General features: G+C 39.4%; 1 protein-coding gene across 15 annotated transcripts in view; it reads right to left on the bottom strand.

Annotated features, from left to right (window-relative positions):
• Positions 1-14,224, bottom strand: part of LOC144502528 (uncharacterized) — a 112,409-nt gene that overhangs the window by 69,746 nt on the left and 28,439 nt on the right. For all 15 annotated transcript variants that reach the window (XM_078226592.1, XM_078226588.1, XM_078226589.1 and 12 more), the window contains 4 exons: positions 12,552-12,641; positions 5,358-5,444; positions 5,179-5,262; positions 674-730 (listed from right to left, as the gene is read on the bottom strand). In XM_078226592.1, coding sequence (XP_078082718.1) covers positions 674-730; positions 5,179-5,262; positions 5,358-5,444; positions 12,552-12,641 — 318 coding nt within the window. The remainder of the gene's footprint in view (positions 1-673; positions 731-5,178; positions 5,263-5,357; positions 5,445-12,551; positions 12,642-14,224) is intronic.

Below are 14,224 nucleotides of genomic sequence, written 5' to 3'. Positions count from 1 at the left end.
ACCATTGAGGAATACTATTGTTTCCATCTGCATAGGCATACTTAATAATGAACCTTTTATCACAAATGGACACAAAAGGCAACAGATAATGAAATGGCATCTGTTTGAGTGGGACTTGATTCTTTCCATATTCCAGCAAAAATTTTTATTTTGCATTGCACAATAGAAATCTAGGGACCTTCCTTTCTTCATTTTTGAGTGCAAAGGAAAAGAGTTTGTATTATTTAAAGTCGAGATGCTGCCAATGAGATTTTGAATATCTTTATTCTGCCTGAACCATGCAGAAGATAGCTTGCAGAAGTGGAATGCTCCTTGTATGTAGTCTTCTACAGACTATTTTTATAAATCAAGAGTTTGGTGCCGAAAGACTGTTTAACACTTCGTTTGCAAAAGAAATGCCTGACAACTTCCGACCCATCATCCCAAGCAATTTACCAGTGAAATCACTGATTTAATGTAAAATTGTACCAGAAATATATTTAAAACAGTCATTACTAATTATTTGCAACAGCAGATTTGGATATGATTCTTTTTAGTGAGTTGTCTTTTTTTTCCCCCAAGTGATTGGACCTTTCTTATCACATTCTTATCAATGGTCAACAAGCTAAAATGTATAGGTTTATAATGATGGTTAGAATACCACCATTGTGCTGGAACCTCTCCACCTTCTTACCTGTGGTATGTTTGTTAGCAGCATCAGGTCTAGAGATGAAAGCAGTGAAAAATTCCCCTATGGAAAGAAGAGTCTTCATAAAGTAAAGTCAACAGTTGCAGTTTAAAATAATGCATGTGTGTGTGTGGTGTGTTTATTACACACAATGCAGTACATGAATTCAGTACTCACACAGTTCCAAGAAGTATACCTATGCTAGCAATGGGTACAAAGCAGAACTGAGCGGCCTTTCAATCACTTTCAAACAAGGTGAAGATTTCAGTTGTGTTACTTATGATAAAATCATGAACAATCTTTAACAAAGATCGGAAATATTATCCGATTGAAGTCATTGATTGAAAATATATTTTGCATTTCTGGCTAGCAATGAATCAATCGATTTAAATTGATTCTAACCTCTTGGGAGACTGAATATTTAAGGTCTTGGAACTTGATTTATTGGTTCTACATCAACGAGCAAATAAGAGAAACATGCTTTATAGAATGTAAAAATTTGTTTCTTTAAATAGTTTTTTCCTTAGGTAGCTTTCTCTTTATTAAATATTGAGGTTGATGCAGCGTGAAAATAACTGAAAGGCACTGTAGCACAGGGGAGAAAAAAACTTACATTTACATCGTGCCTTTCACAACGTTTGCACAAAGTGCTTCACAGCAAATTAAAAACTTGTGAAGTGTAGTCACTATTGTTGTGGTAACGTGGCCCCTTTTAAGGAGCGATCCTTTGTGGGCCATGTGATCGGGCCAGACCCTATGGAGAAGCTGCATGGGAAGCCAGGCCAATTAGGAGCGTGGGTGCATGTCCAGGGAGGAGGAGACCTTCAGTTGGAAACAGGGCTGAGAAGAAAGTAGAGCTGTGCGAGAGTTTTCTGTCAGACCCTTAACTTGTGTGCATGTATGTTATTATTAGTTAATAAACCCTTTGTTGTTGGAGCCACATCAAGTCACCTCCAGTTATTACAATTTTAATGTAGGAAATGGGACAGCAAATCTGCACACAAAAAGCTCCTTAAACAGCAATGTGATAATCAGCAACGATCACATAATCTGCTTTCGTGACATTGATTTAGGAATGGATATTGGCCAGAACACCAGGAATAATTCCCCTTCTCTTGTGAAATATTGCTGAGGAATCTTTACATCTACCAGAGCGGGCAAACTGGGCCTTGGTGTAACATCTTATCTGGCGTAACATCTCATCCAAAAGGCAGCACCTCCGACAGTGCAGTATTCTCTCAGTACTGAGTGTTAGCCTTGATTTTTGTCTCAAGCCCTGGAGTGGGATTTGAACCTGGAACTTGACTCAGCAGTGAGAGTGCTTCCAACTGAGCCACAATGCTGCTAAGATCACAGCTGACAGAGCTTTCACTTGCTAGAGTGTTGAATAATGTCAACCTTTGCCACTGAAGACAAGATTTTCACTCCCAATTAATATGAACTTGACTATGGTTCATACATTAGTACCAATTAGTATAGATTCTGTGGACATCCCTGAGACAAAGGGCAGGATTTTCTGGCCGTGCTTGCCCCAAGTCCGGAAAATCCTGCCCGAGGTCAATGGACCTTTGCATGGTCCGTGTCCCACCCACTACAATTCCCATGGCAGATGGGACAGGAAAGTTCCGCCCATAGTTTCATGGTTTTGTAAAGAGTAATTATAGAACTGAAATTGACTTGATATTATCCATCAGTAATGCGTAGCAGATTTATTAATTTCAACATTATTTCAATAAATTTAAAGTAAAAATTAGAAATTGTCTAGAAATGTATAGTCTTCAAACACCCAAACATAATTTCAAAAGACAATTTAATGACTTTGTTGCAAATGTCAAGTGAGCTGGATTATCCAAAACACCAGAACTAATGATATAGTAATGTTTTATCAATTATAAAGACTCACCAATTAAAAGTGAGAATTCTACTTGTGTTCTTCGTCCCAATGATTTCCCCAATCCCCCATCTGCTCCCCCTTTCCGCTTTATGTTTAGTGACAGGAGTATTCAACCCTGCCCAAAGCCCCCTGCTTTGCATGGTTTCCATAGCTTCAGATGCCTCCTCAACCATTGATTCTGCCTATTTTGAATCTCTCTTCGAGCTCACTCCTCAAAGCTTCTTGACAGCTATTTCTCCTCTGTACCTCATGGTGATGCAATAAGGTGCCAGTTGGTAGGCTTTTACCTTGAACCAGTCCTAAGCCATTCTGGTTATGGTTCTCAATGGTGGTTGGTATGGAATTCCAGGATACTGACCCAGTTACAATATATAAATGGCAATACATGTCGCAAGTTAAGGATAGTGAGAGACTTGGAAGTGGTGTTCTCCAACACTGTCCTTCTCTGTAGCAGATAATCTGGGGGAAGGAGATGCCATTAAAAAAAGGCTCGGAACTGATGCAGTGCATCATGCAGATAGTACAACACAGCCGGGGTGATGGGCAATGAGAACAGTTGTATTCACCAAGCATACTGTGCTGAATGGTGGTGTAAGCAAGTGAGGTTTTGGTAACTGGACAAGTGTGCCGTTATACTATGCTACAAAACATTCAAGATGAAAACCTGTGAACTTCTAAAAAATTAAGTTTAAAAAGACAGGCACTAACAGTCACAATTGAGTTAAGCTTGTGTCAGCTAACTACCTAGCTCAATATATGCTTTAATTGTTGTAGGTGCAGCATTCATAATTGGGTTGTTTCTGTGCAAATTATTGCAATAACTAAGATGCATCTTACTTGTGTGAGCATCATTATTCTTAATTGGGTGTTTTTTGTGTAAACTAATTGCCTACCTTATATGCCTTAATAGTGTAGAGATAGGGTATGAAACAGGTGTTCACAATGGCAAAAACAGTAGCTGATTTTAAGACAACAGTAAAATGGATCTAAACAGATGTTCACTGAAGATAAGAGGAATGTCTCGGGTATCCTCAACCATAAATAACCATTAATGAAATTCATTAGAGTTACGCATTAATATGGTTTCACCAGCCTTAGTACTTAGAATGGGTTATGGTGGAGCTACGCTTATCCTATCTGTTCTCCAGGTGAGATAATATTATTTCTTGTAATTGATCTGCACAGTGCTGTTAATTTTTGATTACTTAAATAATTGTGTTACATGAACAAGAATTATTAATCAACAGTGCTGAGCTTCTTGAATGCTATAGTAGCTGCAACCATACAAGTGCTGAGTATTCCAGCACAACAAATTGTATTTATATACCTTCCCAGAGCCTTGTAAATGGATGCAGAAGCTTTGAAGGTCAGTAGGTGATTCACTCATTTCACATTGCTCATCCTCTACCCTATTATTGTAATCTCAATCTTAACATGACTGGTCCAATTCAACGTCTGATCACTGATTTTCCACCTGCTCCCCCATCCCGAAGATGTGGTTGGTGAGGGCTCCTTGATGGTGATGCTATCGAGGGTCACCGGGAGGTGACCGAGTTTTCTCTAGTCTGAGATGGTGATCTCTTAAGTGACATAAATACTTATGCTACTTGTGAGTTGATCCTGTTGCAGGTTAGCATGGACTGCTTCATTATCCTAGATATTGTTAATGTTGATAAAAGTTTTAGAATTGTGTGAAAACGTCATTGCTCTTGGTGTTTTAAGAAAGGAAAGGTCATTTATAAAGCAGCTTAAGATCGTTGTGTAGAGAACACTTTCCTCTCCTACACTGGGGCTGTACGACTGTCCTCTTGATAATCAAAACTATCTTCTTTTGAATCAGGTATGACTCAAGCCAGTATAAATTTTCTTTTTGAGCCCCCTCACTGACTTCATTCTGCTGGCTCTCTGTACCAAATTTTGCATTAATGTTGAGGGAGCCACTCTCATCTGCTCTGGCATTCAATTCTTTTATACCGTGGTCTGGATAAAGCCTTGATTACTTGAGATGACTAATCTATTAGTGGCACCACATAGAGTCAAGATGCTGTAAATTCCTTTAACTATTCACACTGCATATCAGATCATACACATTACAATGTTTCCCTTGATAGCAAGACCAATTAAATATTTTCTGTTTGAATGAAATTGCTAAAATATATGTTGTTAAATGTTAGAGAACATTTGTTTAAAAACTTTAATGTCTAATATTTTCTAGTTTTGATGAAAGGCTGTTGATGACCTGAAGCATTCTTACTTTTCACCAGTGCTGCCTGGTCCGCTGAGCGGTTGCCAATATTTCCTGTTTTTTGTTTCTGATTTCCGGCTTCTCCAATAGAAGGAAATGGATCAGGGCTGAACGATACGTAACGCAAGCTTAGACTGAGATCTTGATCTTTCCTTCTCATTTTTTCACAATCCCTTTATTTTCCCCTTTTGTTTTGTAGAAACCTCCCTCCCCTTCACCACTTGCAAGAAGCTTTCTAAGTACCGGTAAGAATGAGCTATCCCAGTCATTAGCACTGAAGGTGCCAACTGAAGGTGCCTACAGTCAGATGGCTTCCAACAAAAGTGCTGCACATCAGATGGCAATGCATAGACTGTGTATTTTACTGCTCACCTTTAGCTTCATGGTCCCTTCTGTGCTTCCAGAAGCTCGACATGTACTTGTATCTTTTACCACAAATGTTACAAACCATGTCATCTAGAAAAAAAAGAGTTTTCTGAATTATTGATGCTGTTTGAACAAAATGGGAAACCTTTTGCATCTAACAAGGGCAGAAGGTAAAATTATTTGACCTGAATGATGGTCTTGAATTGGACTATCCTCTTTTGGGGAATCCTGTAATGCAGTATAATGGTAAGCTGCAGGCAATTCGCAATCACCTGGAATAAGACAATAATCATGAATATTTTTTAAAAAATTACAGTCCATTTTAGTGCATTATTTCAGCCACAAAATATATCACCATAAAAGATATTGATTTATTTCTGATCTGTAATACACTGTCCCCTTGGCCGCTTAAAAAAAAACTGGCATTCTGAGCATTATATTTTTCTTGGTCGATGAGATTGATTGCTGCAAGCTATCATAATGGCACTATTGTACTCCCGAGCCGTGGGACGTGTCACTGCCCTTTTGTTTTGTGAGTTTCCAAAATAAGTCAGTCTTCTGAATAGTTTAAGCCACATCGAGCACTCTCAATACAGGGAGGGCATGCAGTCACCCCGTGATTGCTAAAAGCAAAATACTGTGGATACTGGAATCCAGTGATTGCAGTTGTTCCAATACTGATCAAAGCCCTAAATGAGGACCATTTGGCTGCCTTTAATTGGGAAATTGTAATGAGTATAAAAGTGAAAATTACCTAGTGGGTGGCCGCGAAGTCCAAATGGAGAGCAGATCATAGTAATGGAGAGAAAATATCAGGGAAGATGGACTAAGTGATCCCCCAAACCCCCAGCCAGTTTAATCAGTAAATGAGTCATGCAGAGAAGAAACGTCCTTGATCTGATCTCCAAATACCTGACTAATTGATTCCTCAATGGGGAACAATTAGTTACTCCAATCCAACCGAGCAAACATAATCTCATCAACTATACAGATGTGAAAGAACAATGGCAGATCAGTGACTGCCCACATCCTCCAATGCTGATCTATCCATTAGAAACTTTCTACTGCAATCCATTTTGATATCTGCTTTCGATATATCTTGTGATCCTTTGTGCTGCAACAAAAGTGTGCAGAGTTATGACCACTAAATAAAAAGTTATGCTTTACTGTCTCTTTTAATTTGATGTTGTACTCAACTCTGCCCAGCGACAGGCCCACGTGATCTTACTGCCGTGGAGGCAAGGGTCCAGGTCAAGCCAGAAAATCAGGTGCAAGTTTTAACACCTGAACACAAAAGTGAAGGCAGACTTACAGATTCTCAGGGGCAGTCAGGTGGAGCGTTCTCGGGAAGAAGAATCACCAACAGAAGCTGCTATGCCAGGTTGGAGAAAAGGAGTGCTTTTGGGTTAATCACCAAGTGGAGGACTGGTGATGATGTAACCCATCTTCAAGGAAACAAGGATTTTGAAGAATAAAAGACCATAGAATGATCATGCAATGGGAAATCCATCTGTTCATGTTAAAAGGGTTGAGTTAAGGGGACTTTGTTGACTTTGGAAGATTCATCTTGGTAAAGCAGGGAGAAGGGATCTTGTTAGAGCCAGGAAAAACTTTAGTCTTTAAATCAAGACTGCATCTCTAGGGAGAGTGCAGTGTGATGTAAAATTTGGCATAGGTTGTGTTAAGTAAGGGGGAAATCAGATCCAGATCCTGGAATCTTTTTAATAAAGAACAAAGAAAAGTACAACACAGGAACAGGCCCTATGGCCCTCCACACCTGCACCGATCATGATGCCTGCCTAAACTAAAGTCGTGATCTCGTTGCCATAGATTCATTATTCAGGATTCATTAAGACTGGGAGATGGAGGGAATAAACTTTTTCAGAATGTTGTAGGTTGTTTTATTTAGAACGTTGTCCCAGCTGCTGTGATGGAATTAGCAACAGCTGTCAAAATGTCAGCAGAGTTTTCAGAGCAGGTTGTTGAATGTGGATTGGCCTGAAGCGGCCTCAGTGAGATGGAAGATCTTTAAAAAAACTATTTATTCCTTCAGCTTTGGTTAAAGGTCAACCAGCGAGGGAAAAACCTCAAGTAAGATCTTAGGAGTTAACACAGCATGGCAGAGGCTTGTATTCTACTGCGTGCCCTCTTCATTTGTTTTAACTATGAATGCTTGAAATTTGCCCTTGCAAACTTCTGTTAAAATTACGTTCTAGAGTTTGAAGTGACTGTTTACAGTTCAACCAACCCACGTGTGTCATTCCACTATTGCCGAATCAGTTTGGTGAGATTCAACAAGGGATATAGCCATTTCAGGTGTAAGCAATTCTAAGATAAATGAAAGTGCAATGCTTGGATCAAATGATTCAGATAACTTTTGGCAGGCAGGATTACTTTGCAAAATTTCTTCTGAAGTGTGTCAGGTGTTACATTTTCCGTGGAGACCATTAACCTTTTAAAAATAGTTTGATCTTCCAATCAATAGCTGAAAGAATGACACGGCAAGCTTTCACGTTTTAAGACAAAAGTTTAGACTCTATTGACTAAATGTTACCTCTGTAGGCAAGTTATAATTTATTATACAGAACAGATATAATTTATTCTACAGAACAAAAACACCATCAAAGGAAATCTCTTATCAGGTATTTCTTGCACAGTCCTTTAAGAAGACTTTCAATTCTCCCAGAATGAGTCCAAAATGATCCTTAGCTCTCGTGAATTTACTTCTGTTCTTTTCCTTTTAGCCTGTAACTGCTAACCCCGAAACTGATTATCAGAGAGTGTATTTGTGGAGTTCGTCCTCGAACGCAAACTAGATGAACCTTCCAGCTTCGTTTTAACGCTTCACAAATTTGGTCTTTTCAATCAGAGAGTGAACTTCCAACCCATTCCAACATGGTAAATCATAGAGACCTCTGGCCCAAAGCTGCTCTCTCTCTCTGCCCTGAACCCTGACAGACTAACTGTGCCCAAGAGTTTGCAGGGATATCGAAAAGTTTCTTCACCCTCAAAGCCCATTTCAATGGCAATCTGAATCTCATGGGCTTTACATCCAGGTAGAAATGCTGACCAGTTATTTTTAAAAGTTCAATTCTCTTTTATCTTGGAATTAAATAGCCAATTTAAAGCACAACTGTTTACAACCTGACATTCTCCACACTTTTTTCTGGGAGTTTAGAGGCTTGCAGTTAGCACAAAGGGTCCTGCCAATATCCTGAAATGTAAACATCTCATACCCAGAGGCAGATTTACAATGAAACACACCACCCCTAGGCACAAGAAAGAGAGCATGTGAGAGAGGAAGGGGGTGGGTAACAAGGATTGCAGACTTGTAGGGAGGGAGAATCTGAGGACCGGGTTGCATTTTGGAGAAAGGGAGAGTTTGAGAGTTTTTGAGGGGGGAAAGGGCAGGAGAAGAGTACAGCGAGTGTTGTTTAAAATCCAGTGTCTCAGCTTCATAGTTAACAGATGAATCTGATTGTTGCAGAGCTTGCATTAACACGGGATTGACTGTGCAAAAGCCTGCTCTTTCAGAAAATTCAATATAATCACAGTCAGTTTCTTTAGCATTATGAAGCGACACTATCAATCTGGCTGTTTGTCATTTTACTTTAAAAAGTTTGAAGTATGGAACAGTGAAAAAACTGCACATTTATTCTCATCCATCAAGAATACCTGATGACTTAAGACTTGCCGATTTCCAGAGATACTATATCACCTGGAAAAGTTCATCAAGAAGTGGACTATGAAATGGCAATGGAACTACAAGAAACTGCTGATTCTTCTGTTGAAGTGAGGGAAAAAGCCTACCTGAAGACATTGCCTTACAGCCAAAATCTGATTCACTCGTTATGATAGAATATTTCATACTAAAAAAATCACAAAACGTAGGTAATACTGAAAATTTGAGAAAAGGGTTGGAGGCCGAAAGCAGGTTAAAAGTCTTCATAAATCCTATTTTCTGAAGGTGAAGAAAAATGGGGATGATGGAAATTAGAAATTGGTTAATTTTTTTCAGAAACTTCTAAGCAATCTATTGTTATTTTTGCAAATTATTCCCTGACCCTAGTAAAGGGGAGCAAGCATTCATCGACCAATACTCTAACTGGAGAAATGTTGGAAGAGATATTTCAGATCGTTAAACTTCCAAGGCTCATATTAAAGCTATGTGTGCATTCATTCAAAGATGTAAATTATCTGGAAGAATTGATAGCTCAGTTAGAATAGGAGTGTTCTTATTGGAGGAAAGTGCTGAGATGTGTTGTTGCCACAGTCAAACTGCTGTCTTCTTTGGAACTATCTCTAAGAGGACACGAAGAGATAATTTTTAGCCTGCTCTGAATACCTCAATGAATTTGATGAGCTTCTCAAAGAGCATTTGAAAAGTTGTGAATATTGTGGCTCAGGGAAAACCAACTTTTTAATGCATCAAACCTACAATGACTTCATCACAATAATGGCAGAATGGCTCAGAAACCAATTCACTAATCAAGTAAAAGATGCCGAAAATTATTCCATAATTATTGGGTGGCACGGTAGCACAGTTGGGCGGCACGGTAGCACACTGGTTAGCACTGCTGCTTCACAGCTCCAGGGACCTGGGTTTGAATCCCGGCTCGGGTCGCTGTCTGTGTGGAGTTTGCACATTCTCCCTGTGTCTGCGTGGGTTTCCTCCGGGTGCTCCGGTTTCCTCCCACAGTCCAAAGATGTGCGGGCTAGGTTGATTGGCCATTCTAAATTGCCCCTTAGTGTCCCGGGATGCATAGGTTAGAGGGGTTAGTGGGTAAATATGAAGGGATATGTGGATAGGGCCTGGGTGGGATTGTGGTTGGTCCAGACTCGATGGGCCGAATAGCCTCTTTCTGCACTGTACGATTCTATGATTACTGATTCAACACCAGATGTGAGTCATGTGGACAAATTAACATTAATTTTAAAATATGCGACCAGGTGAAGTTGTAGAGTGATTTCTTGGTTTTGTCCAGCTACAATCCCACACTTCTGAGTGTCTGGAAACAACCATTTTGGAAATTATTGCAAATTTAGGTTTGAACATCAAAAGTTATCGTGGGCAGAACTTCAAAAATTCCGCAAATATGGCAGGAAAATATACGATAACTGAACAATGCAAGCCTCTGTGCATTATTCATCCCATGTTCTAGTCATTCCTTGAATTTAATCTGTCATGCTGCAGCTGAATTCTCTGAGGAGCTGTACATATTTTTGACTTTGTTCAAAACTGCCTTTTTTTCAAATTCTACGTATCGGTGGAATATGTTGTGGTCACGCTCGGAGCAAGCAAATGGAAAACATTTGATGGTCAAAAGAATTTGTGACAGTAAGTGGTCCGCTCGTGCGGATGTTGTTTTGGCTCTGAAAATGAACTTTGCTGATACGTGTGAAAATTGAAGCAAAACCCTTAGTTTGGAAAGTACAGTATTGTTGTTCCTACTCTTTTGTGGAACCATTTACTTCAAAGGATTAATGCCATCAGCAAATCACTACAAAATGTTGATGCAACTTTACTGAATGCTGCACAATTGTTAGCCTTATTTAGAAGTTTTGTCATGGAAGTTCAAAATGACTATAGCTCAGTGGAAGCAGAGGCACTAATATTAACAAAAATACAGTTCCCTCTGATGGTGAGAAGCATACAACATGCAGGAAATTACTTTTTAATGAAACTAGAGGCAATGAAATCACTTTAAAAGGGAAAGAGAAGATCATCGTTGAGACTGTCAACGTTATTTGTGACAGAATAATGATGCAATTGTGCACTGAAGAGTAGAAATGAATTTTTGAAGAAAACTGCTGATTTATTTTACGTGCTTTTCGGCAGAAGTTTGAATTAAAATGCTAAAAGCCACTGCAGTAAGAAATCAAGTGAATTCTACCTGGCAGACATAGACACAAATCTTCTTGAAGATGAAGTGAAACAAGGCATTAATCTCATCGATAATGATGAGCTCTGTGCTTCGAGATCACCAGCTGATTTGTACAGACTTGTAAGTGATAGTTGGCAGGTAACCTTTCCAAATGTCGAAATATTGTGAATAATATATTTCACAAATGCTTCCAGTGAATGTTCTTTTTCTGTATTGAAAAGAGCTAAAAATTATTTGCAAAGTATGATGAGTCAGGAACATTTGACAAGTTCAGCAATATTGATGGTTGAAAGTGCATCTTTATAAGATTTTATCTACGATGATATAATTGTTGATTTTGTGAAGAAAAAGTACTAAAAACGATCTAAATTGCCATACCAACAAGGGCTGAAGCAAGAAAATCTTAGAAATCTGTCCGTCTTTCATATTCTCTTGTTTAAATTTTGTTTTTCAAAATGGACCATTGCTGGTCTGATATAATGGCTGCAGCTGGTCACATGCTGATAGTTCTAGCTACCATCACTCTCAAGACTGGCCTTCAGAAATTCTGTACTAGGACAAAGAAAGAAATCCTGCAGACAGAGCCACTGATATTGGACTTGGACCCATTCTGCACTCCACTCATGTGAATTTACAGCAAAAGTTTCTTTAATTTTGTGAGGGGAAATTAACTTTTGAAACTGAATGCGACTCTGAAATACACTGAATGGCAGCATATGCATCATGTTGATTGGAGTATTTGCTCCTGCACTGGATTGGCTCATTCTGTCCTGTACTGGTCTGTGCTGCAGCTATGTTATCAGCTGATTTTCCCATCTCATTGCTCATCAGGAAGTTCCATGTTTATTTGCCTCAAGACACATCTCAATATTGACATCTTTAACGTCATTCTTATGAGGCAAGCTTGGATTTCAATTCAGCAATTCTTCCTACAGGGGTGTTTTTACAACTTAAAAAGCACTAAAGAAGCGATCAATTTGTTTATTTTTATGGCTTGCGACTTTACGGCCTGTGGGGCAAGGGTGGGCAGGATCAGGAGGGATGTGTCGTCATGTGGGGGCAGAAGGTGAGCGCGGGGCCGCACAAAGTGTAAATCTGCTTCTGCTCGCACTTTCTTCCCAGTAAAACAATCTGGGCCCCCTTTTAATCTTTAACAATCAAACCACCTGGCTTGCAGTCAGGCAGACTTCAGAACAGATCACATGATTTCCCCCCTTCATTTTACCCTAAATTTAAAAACAGTCTCAAAACAGCATAATCTTAAACCTCAATTGTAACAGAGGGCATTTACCTTGCAAATTTACTTGATGAAAACAGACAGTTTTATCCTGAAATTACCTCACAATGACACTAATCTTCAATGTCAACCAGAATTAGGGCTTGACTTAAAGGTAAACTAAGTCATCAGAAGTGCAGATGCGGATCTGTTGCAAAGACAGCATGTAGAAATGTTTGCCAGTACTAATTGTACTGTTTACCGATGTCTCACTGTACCTGACCACAGGGTTGGACCAGATTCTTTCACCAGTATCTTTTCCTTAACTGTCGTGCAAGCCTGGGCCTGTTGATCTCCATTCAGATTTTCTGTAAACAGAAAACCAACTACAAGTGATATCATTTCTAAATATCCAATGCCCAGAACAATAAGCACCCTCTGAATGCATACACCTGGGTAGAGACTTGGCAGACTAGTCACGAAAAAAGGATCAATTTTACTAACCTATACATTGGCTGTGTTTATTTTCCTCCAGTGAGAACAAAAATGGCAACCAAAAGAATGTGATCCATAAACAAAGGGATGGGATTTGTGTTTGTGATGTCACCTTTCCATCAGGGCAAAACTTTGGTGCAGGGGGAATGGTGGGAGAAAACAGGCTGAGAATGATTGAGAGCAACAAACCTGATGGGGTATTTTTGACCGCTATGCCAGAACTGGAACATTCACTAACATGAAGCTGCGGAATTTTTCTAAAGTTCTGTGCTACAGAATAACTTGTGCCAAACCTGAAGAATTTGTTCATGCAACTTGAAGCTTTGGAAGCTGTAGGCTTTAAATATTTCAGGGATGAATGCCGCAAGTAACACTGTTCTGCAATTAATGGCACCATCTTGGCCAGCAGGTTCCATTTCCCTTTGAAAGGTGCATTTTAATTTGAACTTTAATGACTAGAATAAATCATTCAAACAAGAAAGACTACATTAAACTTGCATTAGTTACAGCCAACTCTTTTCCTTTAATGAAGTGTAAAATTTCCTTCAATTTAAGCCTCCCAGCTCCTTTAAAAGACTTAATTTTAAGTTGCTTCCAACTGGCGCAAATTATTTTTAAAGAATTATTTGGAAAGAGTAGGTTCAATACTTTTAGGATTATTTACGAAGATATAAACTATCATAAATTAAATGTAGAAATTGACTTGTTGCTGTTTAAACAATCATTCATTTATTCATGAGTTCAACTTCCAAATGTGTTCATCAAAAAATCTTTTTCAATTAATTGTTCTCCTCTACCAAACAGCCTTTCATTTGCTTTCAGTGTGCCCAAAATACATTTCCGCATTATTTTAGAGAGTATATTTTTCTGTACTCTGTAGCCCAGTTTTCCTTCTCCTCCCACTTTCACAGCTGGTGGAGCCAGCTGTTTACTGAATATCTACACCAATGCAGGTAACAGGAAATAATCGCGGGTGCTGAGGCCAATTGTACTACTAGTTCTGTTTCTTGGGAGTTTGTTTTCAGTTAACATTCAGACATGGGTATCTGCAGGCACATAGACCTGGACTCACCCTGCTCCCCCCCAACAGACTGATAAAATTGGTGATGGTCATGACTCCAAAGTGAATGTTCTGCCTTCCCATCACAGCTGCCAGCCAATCGGATTGACCAGCAGATCTGTAGTCCCAACAGCCCCAGCCCCAGAGAGGAGAGTGAAGGGAGTGAGGATTCAGTGATAAAGGTAAACTCTGGGTATTTGTATTTCATTCAGGGGGCAACACCAAGGGTTGGATTTGACCCCTCACTCCCGGCGGTATGTTTTAAGGTGCACTCTTTACTACCTTGGCTAAGATCAGCTAAAACTGCCCAAATCAAGGATTGAAAAGTAACGTGTGTGTTTCTGTGTGGCTCAATGTAACACCTGGTGGTGCATTTCTCCATTAAACCATCAGGGT

Source organism: Mustelus asterias, chromosome 13 (assembly GCF_964213995.1).
Source record: "Mustelus asterias chromosome 13, sMusAst1.hap1.1, whole genome shotgun sequence".
Taxonomy (NCBI): Eukaryota; Metazoa; Chordata; class Chondrichthyes; order Carcharhiniformes; family Triakidae; genus Mustelus; species Mustelus asterias.
This window is presented reverse-complemented; position numbering and strand designations above follow the sequence as displayed.